Genomic DNA, 19,989 nt, shown 5'->3' with positions numbered 1-19,989 from the left:
AAGTCAAGGGTCATCCCCTGGTATGATTGTTGTAGTGAAGTAGAATGAAGTCCTTCTCACTAAAGATTTTAAAGCAAAAACTCGACATCCATATTTTGGTTTTGTTGTAGAGGGAATTCTTGTTGGAGTACTGCTTTGATTAGATGAGTTTGAGGTCCTTATAGCTCAGATATTATGTCTATGAAGAGTCAGAAGCCTCAACAAAATTTCAGTAGTACTTATGGAAAGAAAAGGAGAACATTATAACCTTTTTTCCCCCTTAGAAGAAAGAATCTGCCTTCCCCCTTCCCAGAACAAATAAAGAAGGAATATTCTTTGCCACTGGTCTACTGAGTAATATTAGTAGACATTTATATCTAAAGGTGAGAAGTAGCCCAATAGCTGGTGTTTGGTTCCAGTCCTAGTTCTTTTGTTGGCATGGTTTTATAGGAATATGGAAATCATTTGTTCTCTGTGTACTTTAATGTATGTAAAACAGGATGATGATGCTTATATATGCTTATAATATCTACCACCTGTTAACTTGTTAAGAACAAACGTGATGACTGATTTCTGATTTAGTAGATGTGATGATGGAGCAAAAGGAATCTTGGTAGAGGGCTTTTAACCTCATTTTGAAGAGTACATTCCATGTATTTATAGTCCAACAAAGCTATTAAGTGCTTACCTTATACAGGGCACTATGTGAGGTGCTGGGGATATAAAGACAAAAGTAAAAGTCTCTGACCTCATTGGTCTTGTGTTTTGCTTGGCAGATAACATGTATACAAATTAAGCACAATGTAATGTGAGGAGGGAGAGAAGATTTAATTGGGAAGAGAAGAGAGTACTTCATAGAGAGGCAGCATTTGTGTTGAGTGTTGAAGGAAAAGAAAGATTCTGAGAGTAAGAAATGAGCATAAGGGAATCCCAGGAATGGGGAAATAACTTGTGGAAAGTTGGAAGAAGAAATGCTAAGTTCAGATAATAAATAGTTGTTCAATTTTACTACATTGTAGAATGTGGAAAAGTGAATAATATGAAATGCACCTAGAAAGGTAGATAGAAGTCACATTGTGGCTCCTTAAATGCTAGTCCAAGTTGGTGTTTTTATCTTGGAGTCAATAGGAAACCATGGTTAAACTCATACTTTCTTAGGAAGATTATTTTTGCAGATATGTGGAGAGGAGAGAGACTAGAAGCATGGAGACCAGTAGTGTAGGTGAGAGATAATGAAGTCTTGGACTATAGGCTGTGTGGTTGTAGAGAGGGCACTGGATGTAAGAGAGATGTAGGTAGAATCAGAACTCAGGCAGTGATTGGATATGAGGGGTTCAGAGGTAGAACGTTCAAGGCTATGTTTTGTCCTGTTGGATAAAATTTTTTTAAGTCAATAATAGGAAAAGTAAGCTTTTGTAGTCTTTTTACCTCTTAGTTATGTAACTACGCTTATGAGATCTTTTATAACGAATCATCTGTGAAAGCCTATCTGTACTTATGGTTTTTTTTTTTCAAGGATACCCTACATCCAAATATAGGCTATCATTATAAAAATATTATAGAGCTGAGAATGTTAAGTTGTTCTTAGTTAGCTTGTTGGGGCATAATTGCAGTCTGTGATTTTTTTTCTATTCTTTTTAAAAAAATTTTCCATGGAGATCTAGAAAACCAACTCTTGAGTTCCTTTAATACTGTGTTGCCTCCAGCATAAATTGCTTCCATATGTGTTTGGTTAGTTCCAGGTGTTCTTTCCAACTTCTTTTAAATGGCAGTGCTGCTTCCTTACACATCATATCAGATACTAAGGAATTAAGAGTCTAAAATGTACTGGTTTCACTACCAGTGTGGATGACACTATAAATAATCTTTTCTATTTTAGTCCTCCTGGTTTAATCTATATGTATTTTTGAGGTAATTTGAATCTCATACCATGCTCTTTGTAGACTTGTTTCCTCCTCATCTACTTTTCACTGTTTTATCAAACAGTTATGTCACCAGTAGTCTTCATTTACCACAGAGGTTCTTGATCTTTTATGTCATAGACATCTTTAGCAGTTTGGTGAAATGTATGGTTATCTTCTTAGAAAAATGTTTATAAATGAAAATAAAATGAAATAACTGCTACATCTATAAAGAGATAAGCAATGATTTTATTATATATTATTATTAATATAATTATATATTATATACATTATATAATTATAATTATATGTAATTTTATAATTATAATATTAACATATATATGAATATATTATTTATATATTTATTATGAAGGGCGCTGTAGATCTGGTGAGCACCATGCCATTCATTTCTCCCCAATTTTGGGCTACTTTTTTACATTTTATTTATGCTCTTTTAAGAATATTGTCACTTCCTAATGCTTCAAAGCAGTGGAGCTAACCCTGAAAAGGAAAGATTTTGAGAGGTAGAGATGAGGAAACAAGTACATTCACAACAAGAAAGATAGCTTGTGTGATTGCATGAAGGTGGGATATGGTTTGCTAAATTATTGTGGGGAGGTAGTCTATGATAATATAGGGTTTTGGCTGGAATCTAAATGCATGACTATGAGTAATGTCAACTAAGTTCTGAACTGTATTCAGGGGCAAGTTTTTGGAGGGCCTTTAATGCCAAAGGTAATGAGAAACCACTGAAGGCTGTCAGAGCAAGGGAGTGACATGGTCAGACCTCTGCTTCTGGAAGATTATTTTACTATGTCGAGGATAATGATGGGAACCAAAATTAAGGTGATAGTCATATGAATATAGACGAAACATAATATGGAGGTAGAGTCAATAGTTGGGAACTGATTGAATACAGAAAGGAGTGGGGAAGTCTGGAATGATTTTTAAGGTTACAAATTTGGGGAATAGTAAACCAGTGTGAAGCAGAAGGCTTCTCAGTGGTGGGTGTAGATTTAATTGTGGCGGCAGTATTTTGCTCTATTTTGAACATTGTTTGAATTGTCTACAGAACATCCAGGAGATGTCTAGCAAGCATTTGATGATGTGTGACTAGAGTTCTAGTGAAAGAGTGGGCTAGATAAGTAGATTTAGACTTCACCTGCATAGAGATGACAGTTGAGCCAGTTGGAAGGCTGATGAGTAAAGAAATAAGGGGGATAGAAAAGAAAGAGGGTATAAGAGAGAGCATGATAGAATCATCCATCGTAACGATTTGAGAGATGGTTGATCATCAAAAGAGGATTGAAACAATCCCCATTGAAACACTGGGGATTGAACAGTTTCTTGGAAGAGAAAGAAGAAATTCAAGAGAAAAGTGCCTTACAGCAATTAAACAATCTTGTCCTTCTGAACTTCACAGATATATATTTTAAGTTTTATAGCAGAACTTTCAACTGCCATTTTATTTTATACTCCATACAAAGCCTGGAGAGCATTTGTAAACCGTCTGAAGCAGCATAAACAATAATAATTGTAGTGGAGAGCAATAACTGATGTATGGTTTTATGAAATAAATGGAATTATAAAATAAAAATCAGAATTCTAATTTTAGTTTTTAGAATCCATTTGAAACTGAGGTAGACTGGCAAACAGCATTTTATTTTTTTCCTCTTCTATACAAGACATTCAGAACCTGGCACAATTGTTTGTTTACATGTAAAGTACCGGGAAAGATTCCCCCCCCCCCCCCCCCCCCCATCATCTAATAGCAAAGTCTCTTCAGGAAGCTCAGGTCCAGCTTGGTCTGTAATTGGCTATCCCTTAGACTTTAGCCCTGCCTCAGACAGGTTTGTCCAGTTCAGATTGTCATACATATGTACTCTTCGAGATGTGCTGTATTTTGTTGGTATGTGTAGAGTATTGCAGATGATTTCAGTATAAACGTTGGTGTATTTCTTCTATGTTCCTACCTAACTAGTTGAGTGAGAGATCTTGGGGGTGAATCAAGGTAGCGTCAACACAAGAGATTAGAACACTTAATCCAGATCAATTCGATCATGTGTCCATCTTCCCAATTCTTTTAAAGTCATTTTACTTGCTGCTATTCAGGTTGTTCAAGTGCAAAGTGAACTAACACTGAACTTGAAGAAGGAGGGCATTTTTTAGAAGAAAATATTTGACCTTCATAAACTGTGATTATTGTGGGATGAATATTTAGATGACAATTTAAAAGTAAAATATGTAAAAATTCTTTAATACTAAAGCACTTTGGTATCTTGTTTTCTAATCATTTCAAAAAGAAGTAGTATAATTATCTGTAAACAGTTAAAACTTTGGTAGTTGTTTTTAATGGACGAAACAAAACCAGTAGTAGAACTATTGTTTTGTAGTTTCTGCAATCCAGGCCAAGAATTTTGATTCCTGTACCAACTCAGATTTAGCAGCACAACTGGAGAGACAATCTCATATGCTGGCAAGGTTGACTCTGGGTTCAAGTTTCACCTACATTGAAGGACCTTAAAAAGTCTCCACAAATGTAAGGTGGCCATATAACTGGGCATGAGTGGGTAGATGGCAAAAAAGTAGAAACACTATTTCATAATACATGCTTGTCTCTGATTGGGAATCCTTGCTTTTGTGCCCAAATAATTGCTTTAACCAATATGCCTTTTGCTACCATAAGATTTTTAAATGGAAAGACAGTCTTCTTGACAGTAATTATGACCCCTTCCCAGACACTATGTCTCTTATCCCAATAACTGTTATTGAGTGAGCACATTGTCTTGTGTTTGGCTATTTACCCTAAGTCCATAGTTTCCAAATAATGGAGAGTTATGTGGTGGCAGTGTTATGATAGAAGGAGATAGAGTGAAAGACCCAGGTCTGAATCCTCCTTCCAGTACTTAAAATGGAAAAAAGTCACTTAAGGTCTGTACTCTTAGTTTCCTCATCTATAAAGTAGGAATAATAGTATCTGAAATATAGTAGTCTTAAGTTGTGGTAAGGATCAAACTAGATCGTGTATATAAAGTGCTTTGTAAACTTTCAAGTGTTAATATCAACTTTTGTTAAATACATTCAATTGTTTTTTTCCGTAATAGTATTTTTCAATTACATGTAAAGATAGTTTTCAACACTCATTTCTGTGAAATTTGGAGTTCCAAATTTTTCTCCCTCCTTACCTCCCCTCTTTTCTCCCCGAGATAGCAAGCAGTCTGATAGGCTATGCACGTACAGTCATGTTAAACATATTTCCACATTCATTGTAGTGAGATTGTGATGTTGTGAGAGAAGAATCGGAAAAAAGGGAAAAAACCATGAGAAAGAAAAAGTGAAAAGTATGCTTCAGTCTGCATTCAGACTCCATAGTTCTCTCTTTGGATATGGCTAACATTTTCCATCACGAGTCTTTTGGAATTATCTTGGGTCACTGTACTGCTGAGAAGAGCTGCCTGTCGTAGTTAATCTTTGCACGGTGTTGCTGTTGCTGTGTTCAGTGTTCTCCTGGTTCTGCTCACTTCACTCAGCATCAGTTCGTGTAAGTCTTTCCAGGTTTTTCTGAAACCTGTCTACTCATCATTTCTTTTGTTTCCTTTTTCTAAAAAGTCAGTTGGCCTACTTTTATTTTTTTTAGCGTATTTCCATATTAATCATGTTGTGAAAGAAGGATCAGAACAAAAGGGGAAAACCATGAGAAAGAAAAAAGAGAAGATAGTGTGCTTTGGTCTATGCTCAGACTCCAAGTAGTATTTTCTGTCCTGAGTCTTATGGAGTTGTCTTAGATCCTTGCGTTGCTGAGAAGAGCTAAGTCTAGCAAAGTCATTCACAGTGTGGCTGTTACTGTGCAGTGTTCGCTTGGTTCCACTCATTTCACTTAGCTGGTCACCATTTCTTATTTATTCTGTTACATTCATATACCACAACTTGTGCAGCCATTCTCTGAGTGATGGGCATCCCTTCAATTTACAGTTGTTGGCCACCATAAAATGAGCATCTACAAGCATTTTTGTACATGTGGGTCCTTTTCCATTATCTTTTTGGGATACAGACATAGTAGTGGTATTGCTTAATCAAAGAGTATACAGTTTTATAGCCCATTGGACATAGTTCCACAATTAATAATTCTTTTTATATTAAAAAATCTAACTGACTTTAAAATATTTAATCAGTAAGGTATAATTCTTAGCAACAAAGCTACTCAAAGAAAATTTAAATCATTTTAAAGTGCATGTTAAATTTAATAATGTAGTAAAACATACTGATTGTGTCCCTTTTCTATATATTTTAAAATATTTGTTGATGCTCTTTTATTTTTTATGGTATCTCTACCACCATCCATTAACTGAAGCATCCCTCCTTTGTAACAATAGTACAGTCAAGCAAAACAAATCAACATATTAATAACTACATTTGAAAGAATATGTAGCATTCTGCACCCTGAGTTTATCACCTCTGCCAAGATGCAGAAGGTATTCTTCATCGTTAGTCTTCTGAGTCAAGAGTAGTCACTGTATCTATTGGTGAGAGTTCTTTCGAAATCTTATGTTGTGCCTCTCGAGTATGAATTGTTCTCTGGTTTCTTCCTATTTTACTCTGCTCATTTAAGTCTTCCCAAATTTCTCTGAATCCCTCCTTGGTTATATTTTCAGCACAGTAATATTTCATTACATTCCTATACTATAATTTGTCTAGTCATTTCAAGTTGGTGGCATGCTATTTGGTTTTCTCTTAGATCTGGAAATGCAAGGCTTCATAGAGTATATACAGGGTGTACCAAAAATCTTAATTCATTTTAAAGCTATACGTATTTCTTTTCTGAGCAGTGACAGTAACTCAACTAGTGTAGCCAGAACGGTTAGAAATCATTCCCTCCCCTCCCCACAAATCTTGGCATATTGTCCTAGAAGTAAGCATACACACAGTCCATGTAAGGAAGAATGGACACAAACATAGAGTAGTGTCAGGCACCATGTAAGGGAACAGAAGTGCCTGAGCAACTTAACCCTGGAACTGCAGGACCTTCTGACCTCCCTTCTGTAGTCGCACAAAATTCACTGTGGAGCATGGTATCAGTGATAGAGTCATGCTATTGCTTATCTGGGACAATGGGGTGTCATCTGGATAGTCATTCTTTGGCTGTATATAGACCATAGGGTTTGAAGTTAAACCAGTCTAGAAACTGTTTCTAAAGAAGCTTTTGACTTTTTTCCTGATCATATTGAATATGTAATTGTTTCATATGGTATTTCCTTAACTAGAAAAGACTTGGTTTTTCACCTATGGGGAAAATTTTATAATGACATTCAGGCCTCCATTAATCTCTTCTGAATTTTGTTGAGCATTTACAATCCATTATATACAACTTAGTGCTTAATTATCAACTGCTTTATGACTCAGAATAATTAAATTAGATATATCACTTTAAATATATGTTTTCTCTTTGATCCTCACAGCAGACTTCAGAGACAGCAGGAATTTTTCCCTTTTTACAAATGAAGAAATTGAGATTGAGGCATTAAGTGACTTCTCTAAAGTAAAATTACAGCTAAATAGATCTGAAACTCAAAATAAGGCTCCATTTTAATGCTTTCTTGAATTTTTCCGTGTGTGTGTGTGTGTGTGTATTTCAAGACTTGTAAATATTGAATTACAGGATATCAGAGTTTGGAAGGGATCTCAGGGATCACTTCTTAGTGAAATCCATATGTGCACAAGAATCCCTTCTTCAGCATCCCTAAGAAGTGGTCATCTATGCTTCCCTTGGAGATTTCTAGTGAATGTATTCTCTGATTCCTAAACTCATTCTCTTTTTGTATACCTCTGAGTTAGAAATTTTCACCTTATATTGAACCTGGAATCTGCCTCTCTGTCCTAGTTTTTCCCTTAGGAACAAAGCAAGATAAGTTTACTTCCTTTTCCACTTGTCAAATGTGTGCCTGCCCTTTAAATGTAGTTCAAATGATAGTTAAGCATAAACATTAATAAACTCCCATGCTAAGCGAACTAGAATTTGACTGTAATGTGAGGACATTGCACTAGATGATCTCAGATCCTTTCTTGCTCTAAAATTCTGCGATTCTCTGATTTCAGGATTAAGCCACCTCCTGGTAGAAGTTACACTGTAATGATACATGTAACCCTTTCTCCTAAATGAATTTCTGATATAACAGAACTTATTTAGTTGTAATTTTTACTTAAGATAAAATTAGAAGATGATTAAAGGAATCTGGGTCCAAGTTAAGGATGCTTCATCAACAGGTATCATTGCAATACTCTTAAAAACTTCATGTCCTGAATAATACGCTATTTTCCCTTTTTCAGATTCTGTAAGAACTTCTTATTTATGAACACTGAATTTCCATGTCCTTAAACTCCAGTGCATTTTCACAGTTCAGTTACAAAGAATGCCAAAATCAATCTTTGAAGTGATCTTTCTTTAATTTATATGTCTATTTCTGTCTCTTTTTTAATAGGTGAAAAACCTTTTGAATGTCCAAATTGTCATGAACGTTTTGCTAGGAATAGCACACTCAAATGTCATCTGACTGCATGCCAATCTGGTGTGGGGGCTAAAAAAGGAAGAAAGAAGCTTTATGAATGTCAGGTATGTGGGATTTGTTTTTTCCCTCCCTTTTTTCTTTACACAGAGAGTCTGTCTTTGTAAATATTTGAAAGTGAGAACTTGTGGGTTTTTTCCCCTCTTGCTTCTAGGATGTCAGAGCTCAAGGAGAAGGTTTAACGTGGCAGGTTAGGGAATCGATAAGAAGCAAGACCATTATTTTGGCCTTTGGTGGCAAGTGGAGGAAAGATTAGCTCAACCCCAGGCACAGAGATTTTTATTCCCTAAATTTCCAGAGCTATTCCAAAAATTCTGTAATTCCAGGTAATAGCTCCTAGAGTGGTACTTTTTATTGCAAAATTCACTTACTTCATTATGTCTACCTACACCATTTAACTCAGTCCTTTGATAGCTGAAATATTTTCCTATAACTATTATGATCTGTATGTGTCTCAGATTTTAATCTTGTTAGCCTAAGGGAATATGTCACTGTTACTTTCTATTGGCTAGCTTTAGAATATCATAGGGCCACTTTAATATGCACATAGATATAAATGTGTTTTATATTACAGTAGATCTGTTGGTTGAATCTCTACATTTGAAGTGAAAGAACAAAACTGAAAATGTGGCGTAGCTTGGCTAAGAATAGATAGTAAGTTATTAGGGGACTATATTTAGAGCAGCCTGATTGACTTCTCTTTTCTTGAGTATTTCTAGTAATGTTGCTCTGAATTGTGTACCTCAGTACCACCTCATATTTTTTGTAAGTTATCTTTGTGTGCCAACTGTTATTGAAAACTGTTCTGCCAAAGTCAGTCATTACAGAAAACTTGAACATGTTAAGGATTTTATTAGCTGCCATTTTGTTTCATTAATGTGTACCTTGATTTCTTTTAAAATGTAATAGATTTTAGTTCTGGAACAAGCACACAAACACAATGCCAAGGGATTGGGTTAAAAAAGCAAGACTTCAACTCTTTTCCCCAAAAATGAGGCAAGAATTGACACCTCTTGCTATTTACCTTACTACTAAAAATTCAGAAAGAAGAGGAAGGAGCTGATTATAAAGACTGAAATTTTTTTACCAGACACTGAATCAGTACAGTTATCTTTGATTTTTATTTAGTTATTAAGTTCTTTAAAGAATGGCTTTCAATTAGCTTAAAACATTGTAACTATCTCTAAAATTTAATTTTAAAAAACATTTCTTCTTAACATAAATCAAGAATGGCCACTGTTCTATTTCTTTAAGTAGAAGATTGTCATCATATAGAAAAAGGTCTCAGTATTTTTCAATACCTGAATATATAGGTTCCTTATTCCATATGAAGCAGTTGAGAGTTGTTTGAGTCATTTAGTCTTTTCATAATTATAACTTTCATTTTTTGTAAGGAAATTTTCTTAATGTAGTCAGTTTATGAATTAGTGAGTTCCCTGTCTATCAGCACCCCAACTCCTTTGTTCATTTAAATTTTCAACTTTTTAAATTTTAAACTTATGTACTAAAACTTAAATACACAATAGAGAAAAGGAAACATATTATAAACTTAAATATTGGAACTCAAATACAAAATAAGGAAAGGAAAAAAGCACATCATGTGTGTGGCAGAACATGAGAGGATTCAAAATATATAGCAATAAATTTCCATTTGAAAAAACCCTATATGACCAATACTATGCATTATGTCAAAAACTGTCCATCTTTTCTTTGATTTCTTGTTAGTTTTCTTTGTTCTCTGCTGTGTACTTGTTACTTTGTTCTTTTTTCTCCCTTCCTTTCCCCATCCTCAGAATAGATACATAACATACATACAACACAGTTTCCCTAACAAATTCTCTTCCTACTTTTTGTTTTTATGTTTATGCATATCTGTTGTCTATCCCTCCTATCTCCTCAACTTTATTTCTGCCTACTACCTTGCCCTCCTATTACTTAACCTACCCCCCTTCAAGGATCCCTCCCTTTACCATAAACCTAAACACCCTTTTGTATCCCTCCCCATTGACCTGTTGTTTCATCCTCCCTTATAAAAATCCTTTCGTTATCCAATTTTCAAGTTTTATTAAGATTCAGTAGAAATCATGTATCTGGGAGCAAATTTAGAGAAAACATAAATTCTTCTTCATGTGAAAATTTTTATTTAAAAACATTTAAAAATCTGTAAGATGTTTCCTCTGCCCTCAGCAACTTTACAATTTGCTTTTTTTTCTTATCCTCTGTTTTTAACAAATATTCAAGTTGACGAATACCAAGTATCTATTTTGTGCTAGGCACTAGAGACACAAGTATGAAAAGTGGCAGTTTCCTGACTTCAGATATCTCAGAGTTTTAATATATGAATGATTATAATGAAAGATAGTATACAGTTAGTGCCATGGAAGTTCAGAGGGAGAAGGGGTTGATCAGGAAATACTTCTTGGAGGAATAGATATGAGCACTCACAGTAAAAGGAAGGCATGTTTGAGAAACAAGTGGTCCAGTTTGGAGGTTAGGGTACATGTAGGCAATAAAGCTGGAAAGATAGGTTGGCATTATATATCAAGGGTCTTGAATGCTAAGCCAAGGAGTTTGTGCTTTATTCACTCTTTGGGACTTTTCAGTACGGAGAACCAAGTAGCAATAGTTTGTCTTATACCATCAGCAAAGGTATATCACTTTTTGTTCAAGAAATAGTTAAAATAATTGAGGTCTCAAAATTCTCTTTCCATCTAGATAGTTTTATTAGAGTAGTATTTTATTTTTCTAAATAAAATTTCCAATAGTGTGTATTTCCTATTTTAACCAAAATGATGGGTCAGAATATTTCTTACTAGCATGTTTTTGCAGTTACATTGTTAACAACATGGGTCTTTTGTCAAAAATAGAACTCAGGCGTTTAATAATAGTACAAATCATTTGCCTCAAAACCCCATGAGAAAGAACATCCTCTTCCCATCTCATCATAGTTTATATTCATTAGTAATTGAGGTAGCTTTTAATTTTTTTGAAAGATGTTTTGTGCACATATGAAAAAGGTCTCTGGTAATGCAAGCGGAAAAAAATTTTTAACTTAATTCTTTTACAGTAATTTCATCATATTCCTAACTATCAGAATTTGTTTTAAGGCATGTTCTTTTAAAAATAATGTGCAGTAGTTTGAAAGTTTGTCGTGTGCTTAATAATTTCAGGTCTGTAACAGTGTATTTAACAGCTGGGACCAGTTCAAAGACCACTTGGTAATACACACAGGAGATAAACCCAACCATTGTACCTTATGTGACTTGTGGTTTATGCAAGGAAATGAACTAAGGAGACACCTCAAGGAAATGCACAACATTTCAGAACGAATAGTGACAGAAGAGCTGCTTTCTGTAGAGACAGTGGAAACAGAACCTGTGACATCAATGACTATCATAGAACAAGTGGGGAAAGTGCACGTATTGCCACTCCTTCAGGTCCAGGTGGATTCAGCCCAAGTAACAGTGGAACAGGTCCATGCAGATCTGTTAGAGGACAATCAGGTGCAAGGTACACAGGTGGAAGAGCTGCCAGAACAGGTCCAAGTTAGTTATTTAGAAGTAGGTCGAATTCATACGGAAGAAGGGACGGAAGTACATGTGGAAGAGCTGCATGTTGAACGTGTAAATCAAATGCAGATGGAAGTACAGGATGATCTTCTCAAAGAAGCTGACCTAGCACAAGGGGACCCTGAAATCATGGACCAGGGAGAATTAGAAGAGAGTAAAGAGAGCCAAGCAGATGCTGCAGAGGCCAATAAGGAAGATCACGAACACGGTGAAGATTTAAAGACTGAACCAGTGGTAGATGGACAGACTTTAAAAACAGAAACCTAGGACAGACAGCTGTACCAGTTTTAGAATGAAATACCAAATGAATATTTTTTTAATTTACATTTTGGGGTTTTGAACTAAGGGCAGTGTGACTATCCTTAGGAAAACAGACAGGTGGACCAAAGCTGGAATATTCCCTATACTGCTGAACCGCTCATATTATCCAGAACTGAATTTTTCTTTTCCTTTTTTTTTTTTCACTTAATGCCACAGAGGAGAGAATTTTCCCAGAAATGGGGTAGTTTTAAAAAGTTGATTAGTGGAAACTTAAATGGGATTGCAATTTTATTATACTGTTTGGTATGAATGTAGCTACTTTGATTGTGATAAAGTTTCCTCTTCCCCAAGTCATTACCCTTCCTGAAACATCTTGCATATTAAAAAACACATGTGAAATCATTAGAATACATATCCATGTTCATGTATTCTAATGCATGTTAGAATATGTAGAAAACACAGGTCTGCATGAACAAAAACACATTGTCACTGTGCGGTAAATTTTAGCTTTTGGCTTTCTTTCCTACCCCAATGTTCAGTGAGGCCAGCTCTGCGGCAGGGACAGAGAAATGGTATTAAAAGGTTCAGAATGCAAAAAGAATAATAATAAAACCCACACCCATGTGCCTTTTTCAAAACTGACTAAACTTCTACAAAGCTTCTTTAGCTCTTTAAAGGTTTGTGCGGCAAAGAGCAATGTAGATAGTGCTATAGTACTTTATATTTTTGCTTGTAATTGTCAGTTACCAATTCTTTTTCATTTGTTTGATTTCATACTGTGGTAGTTTTTTTAAAGGGCCATTTACAATTGGGAGATTTGGCTGCATCTGTGGTAAATTTTATTTGGATAAAAAGTTGCACTAGTACTTTACCACCAGATGGAAAAAAGATTGAAGAAAAGCATCATTTAAAATTAATGTATTTAAAAGCAAGTACAGAGAAAATATGTATATAATATATCAGGCTTTGGTTTTGAAATGGAACCTTCCCCCTCCCTTATTCTTAATGTAAAGATCTTGTGCTAAATCTTTTAAAGCCATATATATGAGTGCTAAACTGTGGATTTAAAAGTAGGAGTGTAAATATTTTTAATCAGTATTACTTGGAAAATAAACTATAACCAACCACATAAAATAAACCAATGTGATATTATTTCCTTGACCTGTTGAACAATTCAGGAGATATTTTAATCTTTTAAAGTAAACTTAAAAATATTTTGTGCTTCTGATTTTTAATAGTTTACTTGTGTATGCATGTATCTGATTCTGGGTTTTTTAAAAATGTACATAAAAGGTTAAACTGGTGACTACAAATATGAGCCCAGATACAGAATTCTCAGTAAGGAGCAAACCAAGCTCAATAAATGATTCTTATTGTTTTGATTTTAATTTTTTTTAAATTTGGTTTTTATTTGATATTTTTATTGTCACAGGTTGTAATCCTTTACTAGTCCAACAAGGAGAGGGAAATGAAATTCTAAATTTCATGACTAACAATTCCCACATAGGTTTTAAAGTTCTGGATGGGAAAGACCATCCACTAAAATTATTTAAGGTGATTCTAATGTCCTCTGTAAAACACAGAAACAAATTACTTACTCACCTCTTTGTAGAGAGTGGTAAACAAAAACAGTTGAATTTTACCAATATATTCTATGTAGATAATTCTATGTATATATACCATTGGTCATTATGTAACTATTCTATAGAACCTGTTCACTTAAAGGATTTATTCTGGAGCCATTTAATATTTACTGCAATGTAATTAAATATTACTAACATTGAATTTTCAGTGAGACCTTGGAGTTCTGAAATACCTGTAATCAAAACTTTGCCAGATAGAGGTCCTCGTAGACATTATGTAAAAGACTTAGTCGTAATCTCGTGAGTCTGAAACTGAAAATAACTCTGCTTGCACCAATAGGGAAGGCCAAAGTAGGAAACGGGTTTATTTTTAAACATAATCTCCTTTACTTGCAAGAGCTGTACTCCTAAGATGAAGATCAGCGGCAAAGGCACATGGAAGGGTCAGATGTTGCCACTGAACTTTCAGATTGGCAAAGCATTCAAATCCAGGTGAGAGTTCTCCTCAGAAGACCTAAAACAAAACCAAAAAAACCCCATCAAAATATCTAATTCTCTTCCCCCACTCAACCCTCTTCTCCTCCTTAAGGCTCTTGGGGAAAAGACAATTATTCTGTGGCTCTCAATCCATGTGAATGGTGTTTCTTTTAGAGTTAGGTGCTCACTAAGGAGAAGGAAGACTTCTTAATCGTTTGATGTTAACAAAGAATCAGGCTGACTGTTCCCTTTGTACCAGGTTACAAAGTCAAATATACGTTGAGATCCTTAATATACGTTTATAGTTACGAGAAACTCTTCAGAAATGTTGCCCTTTTACTCCTTAATCCTTAATGTAAGGATCACGTGGTAACTTTTAAAGCCATTCATATAAGAATCTGACATTGTTATCATGTACTTATTCCCAGGCACAATGACATTGTGTGTAACCTTAGGAACAAGCCTTTAGATTTGTTAGAGGAGATAAATAGTGGTAAATATATAATAAATAGGGGTGTTTGGGAAAGACTTGGAAAAAGAAGACCTAGGTTCAGATTCTGAGTAATGCTAGCTGTGTGACTAGGAAAGTCCCTAAGCCTCAGCTTCTGTTTCTGTAAAATGAAGATAATGTTCACACAACCTCCTTCACAGGGTTGTGGTGAGGAAAGAGCTTTGTAGTGCCCTCACAGTGATTCTCTGGGGAAGATCTCCACTTTCCCTATACACGCTAACATGTTAAATGGAGACTGCTTGTACTCATGGCAGGCCTCACAGGGAGTCTGAGTTCAAAACCCCATTTTCTTCCCCTCCCCCCCTTCATCTTCCTGTGCCACTTGGACTTCCTTCACTTTTCTTATCTGTAAAAAGAGGGCTTGAGAGCTGCTATAAGGACCATTCCAGCTCAAAGTTCACATTTTTAAAGATCTAATTCATAGGCAGAATGTTCTAAACCAGGATCTGTTGGTGAAGACCTTTTAGTCGAGTACACTTTAGTGTCATTATGTGTACAGACTTGGGGACCTTCAAGCAGTAACCAAAATCCCTCCAGAGTACGATAGTATATCCCCTGGACCTTCTTAAGGCTTACTTAGGTCCCTTTTGCACATAAAGAAGGGCAAAGAAACTTAGTATTTAGTAGAAATTGTTTTATTCTTGTCATATCCAACTCTTGTGACCCCATTGGGGTTTCCTTGGCAAAGATACTGGAGGAGGTCATTTTCTTCTCCAGCTCATTTTATAGATGGGGAAACTGAGGCAAACAGGGTTAAGTGACTGACTGGGGATTAACACAGCTAATAAGTGTCCAAGGCTGAATTTGAACTCCGATCTTCCTGATTCTAGGCCCAGCACTTTAACCGCTGCACCTCCTAGTAGTAGAGCCTGTTATTTGTTAAATGTTTACCTAGTATATTACTGTGAGAACATAAAGGTACTTAAGTCTTATTCATTGTATATGCTAAATTCAAACTTTTATTTTGTGCTTGTTACAAGGTGCTTTAAATAGACCCTCCAGGAGGGCAGTGTATTACATCTATGCAAATAAGAAAATACAAAGTAAATAAGTCATTTCAAGAGAAAGTGTGAATACTTATGGGTTCAGGAATGAGGAAAGCCCTGAGGCTTGCTTGGGAAGCGCTTGTTAAGGCAGAGACTTCCGGCCAAGGTGTGGAGGCAAGAGATGTGTCATGTATCAGGAACGGTCAGAAACCTAGTTTGAATCAGATAGTATGTGAAGGGGCATAACACAAAATATATCTGGAAAGGTAAATTAGGATTCAGGCTGTGGTGAACATTAAAATACCAGGCTGAAGATTTTGTATTTTATCCTGGAATTGATAAGGAGCCATTGGAAGGTTAAGAGGAGGGAATTTGATTAGTATAGTAGGAATGTCAGTTTGGCTCGTATGTGGAGGTTGTTGCAGAGGGGTTGAAACTGGAGTCAGGAAGAAGAATTGGGCCATTACAGGAATTCACTTGGCTATGGAAAGTAACGTTTCAGTTGCTACCTTATTAAGATGAGTCTTCCTGATTCAGGCTTCAGCACTGTATCCACAGCACTACATAGCTGCCTCTAGCTGAATCTGATATAAACTGCAAAAAGTGCTTGAGGCTAACTGCTTCTACTTTCATATATAATAATAGGCTAAACAGTGGTGGTACTAGGATTCATTATTAAGGATTAAGATGGAAAACAAGCCATAGTAATTAAATTTCATCAAATTAAGCTGTGTGGTCATAAACGTGATGCTTAATTAAATTTAGATATTTAAACCGTAACATGTATGACTTAGGATGTTCTCAGAGCTCCCTGTATAGCTCATTAGATCTGTCTAAAGAACTATTACACTTGAGTTCTTGAGCTACTGAGCATAGAAGTGCTTCATAAATATTGCTTCCTCAGTCCTTTTAGTGTCTCCAAGGTACAGGGAGCAGGTGTAGGAAGATCCTCGTCCTCAGTCTGCCATGCCAAATAAATATCACTTGGCCTTCATGCTTTCCTATGATTTCTCATGACACAGTAATGAATGGCATTTTTAATTGTGCAGCCAAAGCTATCAATCATTCTAAAAATCTGAACTGGAAAGAATCAACAGATAACAAATGTTATCAATCTTTATATTTTAAAAATGAAAGCATATGCAAAACAACCTAGTTACTCCTCCCTTGGAGAACACTGTGGGGAATACATAGGAAAATCAAGAAAGCTCATCAGACATGTGGAAAATGACCATATTTAATTCTATAGAAAACCATAATATCTAGATAGCCTTGCCTGTAAGCCATTGACTGTGACCTTGGGCAAGTCACTTGTCAAGTTCCTCATCTATAAAGTGATTCATTTGACCCTTTGACCTCATAGTTTTCTTCCAACTTCAAAAAATTCTGCGTGTGAAAAATTCCACTGATTTTCAACAAGCAATAACTTCTCATAATTTAAGTTGCAGAGAAGGTGCTGATTTGCATTGTAGAAGGTTTCCTTACCTGGAATTTGAGATACTAATGACATCACAGGTCTAGTCTTTATAAAACAAAAACTTTTCTAGAAGGTTTTTGAAATACAATACTGCCTTTTAAATGTGTAAAGATAATATACAAAATAATAAAGAAAGCCTGAATGATATCTAGAAAGTCAGAATATGCTCCCCCTGATGAATTCAAGTTGACTTAATACTGAAGATGCTATTTCATTGCAGGCCATGAACTAAGTGCCAATTTGTGAATTCACTTGAAACGGCTCTCCAATGATGCCAGGTCAATTCCAGTAGAACGTAAGATCCTTGAAGACAAGAATTGCCATTTTTGTTCTTGTATCCATAGTACCTGGCACATCAGCAAGCTGAATAAATATTTGTTGAATTATAGATTCATAATAGCTAGTACATTATCATTCTCGTTGGTGCTAAGATGCTGATATAAACTAGGTGCCAGCCTTGGCACACATGGCTACATCAGAATTGCAATTGTGGCTGTGGATTTTTGTTATTTTAGAGAAAATGATAAAGTTGTATGACTATCAACATATCTAGAAAAGAATATAAAATTTTATATATAAATACATATACACATGTGTATACATTTGTATATAAGCATTATTGGTATTTTTTCAGGGTAGTTAGAGGAATGTTTGGGCCCACTAATGTGCAGTTTATTAAGCATCATTAACAAAACAGATTTAAAATTGGTGACATCCTGTTTTTAAAGATGCTTACAGACAGTTGTATGCTGGCAGATGTTTAACAACCAGCTCTCACAGGGAGAATAATTTATGCACAATGGACATTTAAGTTTAATCTGCATTATTAACATTTTCTCTACCACTTTCTTAAGACTATGCAACCGACAACAATAAATCAAAACTCTGGTTTTGTAGCACTTGCTGATTTCTGTGGTGTAAACGCACTCGCTGGAAATTTAACAATCAGCTCTGTAAAAGTAGTCTTCAGGTCAGTGCTGCTTATAGAGTAAAAGAAGATACAACTTAGCAACAATCCAGATGGGCCCAGAGCATGCATCTGTTCTGTTTTTTACCATTAGGATCTCAGATATTTCAGATATCACCTTGATGTGGTACTTTTATCTAAAATTTAAGTTGATTAACATGAGATTTATCATGAAAATATTTTCAAGGACTTAAAGTGACTTTTTTGTAAGGAATGATGGCTATTTCCACTAGAATTTTTTTTTTTATTTGAGGTGGAAAACATAGAATTTAAAAAGTGACTTTTTTGGGAGGAACTGAGCTTAAACATTGACTTTATATTTTTACCTGTGAAGATCAGGTACACTAGATGTACAATAAGTGATTACGTAGGGCTCAGTAGCTGGCTGTACTTCAGTATCATTGGGTGTGAGATGCTTTGCTAAGTTGCAAAGGAGATAAGCAATGTGGTGAATATTACATTAGATTTGCATGATGCAGATTGAAATCCCACCTGTCAGTAGCCATGTGACCGGCCTAATCACTTTCTCTCCGCGCCTCAGTTTCCTCATCAGTTAAATGAAGGATTGGACGACGTGGCCTCAGAAGATCTCATCCAGGTCTAAGTCTTTTACCCAAATATATTTATGACAGTTTTATGTCACTACCATACCTCAAGGGTACATTCATCAATACTGGAGGCATATCTTTGGTTTGGGTGACAGAAGGTATCAATTATATTCCAGGTGCAACATGTCAGGCTGAATAATTTTCTGACTTCCAGTCTCCTAGGGAAGTATGTAATAAATGTGTTGGGTGGTGGGGTGGGGAAGAAGTGTGGGAATCTTCTGAAAATTCGATTTTTTCAGAGTATGTTTCTAGGTGAGGTTTGGGGTACATAAATTGATGGTACTAGGTGGCAGTTAAGACAGTGGTCTTTCATTTGAAAGGATAGATTGCTGTTCATTCGTTTCAGTTGTGTCTGACTCTTTGTGAACTTAGGTCTTCCTGACACCAGGCCTGCTATTCTATCCACTGTGTCACCTAGCCCACCACCACCACCACCACCAAGACTGCTGGGCGGCAGATGAGACAATGGTCTATCACTCAAAAGACAGGTTTACCTTTTGCCACTTAAGTTTGTAATCTTATATTAAATTTAACATGATAGTAATAAAACTGCCCTGTTTCTTTGTCCATATCCGACTTTCCTTCTGCTTTTTTTCCCCATTTTTTCATTTTATTTTTAATTTATGAAATAACACAAATATTTCCATAATGTAGTAGAATTACAAAAAAAAAAAAAAGATTGCCCATTGAACTGCAAATCTATTACGTACAACTTGCTATTTATATATAATGAAGTTATCATGACTTTTTTCCTTTCTTTTCTTCCCTCCCCCTCCTCTGCCCTAGAGAAAGCTACCGTTAGACACAAATGTGTTTATATGTAAAATCATTCTATACATGCTAATATTTATCAGTTCTTTTTCTGGATGCATATGGCATCTTCATAGGGCCTTTGAAGTTAAATTTGGATCAGAATTAAATATTCTCTCAAAGTTGTTTTTAAAACAATATTGCTGTTTTTGTATACAATATTCTCTTGTTTCTGCTCATTTTGTAGTTATTTTGTGCAAATCTATCCATGTTTTTCTGAGATCATCAAGCTTATCGTTTCTTATAGCACAGTAGTATTTCATCACAATCATATGCCCCAGCTTGTTTAGCCATCCCCCA

The 19,989-nt window shown here is 35.5% G+C and overlaps 1 protein-coding gene across 14 annotated transcripts in view; it reads left to right on the top strand.

Annotated features, from left to right (window-relative positions):
- The window catches only part of ZNF131 (zinc finger protein 131), a 34,136-nt gene extending 20,478 nt beyond the window's left edge, over positions 1–13,658 (top strand). For 8 of the 14 annotated variants that reach the window (XM_072605707.1, XM_072605716.1, XM_072605705.1 and 5 more), the window contains 2 exons: positions 8,357–8,487; positions 11,611–13,408. In XM_072605707.1, the coding sequence (XP_072461808.1) occupies positions 8,357–8,487; positions 11,611–12,276 (797 nt within the window). In that variant the 3' untranslated portion in view covers positions 12,277–13,408. Of the gene's footprint in view, positions 1–8,356; positions 8,488–11,610 lie in introns of all 14 variants that reach the window. The other 6 variants (XM_072605714.1, XM_072605715.1, XM_072605712.1 and 3 more) reach the window with 1 other exon arrangement.
- Positions 13,659–19,989: the final 6,331 nt, after the last annotated feature.

Source organism: Notamacropus eugenii, chromosome 4, assembly GCF_028372415.1.
Source record: "Notamacropus eugenii isolate mMacEug1 chromosome 4, mMacEug1.pri_v2, whole genome shotgun sequence".
In the NCBI taxonomy this organism is placed as follows: domain Eukaryota; kingdom Metazoa; phylum Chordata; class Mammalia; order Diprotodontia; family Macropodidae; genus Notamacropus; species Notamacropus eugenii.
Note: the sequence above shows the minus strand (reverse complement) of the source record. Positions and strands in the feature narration are given on the sequence as shown.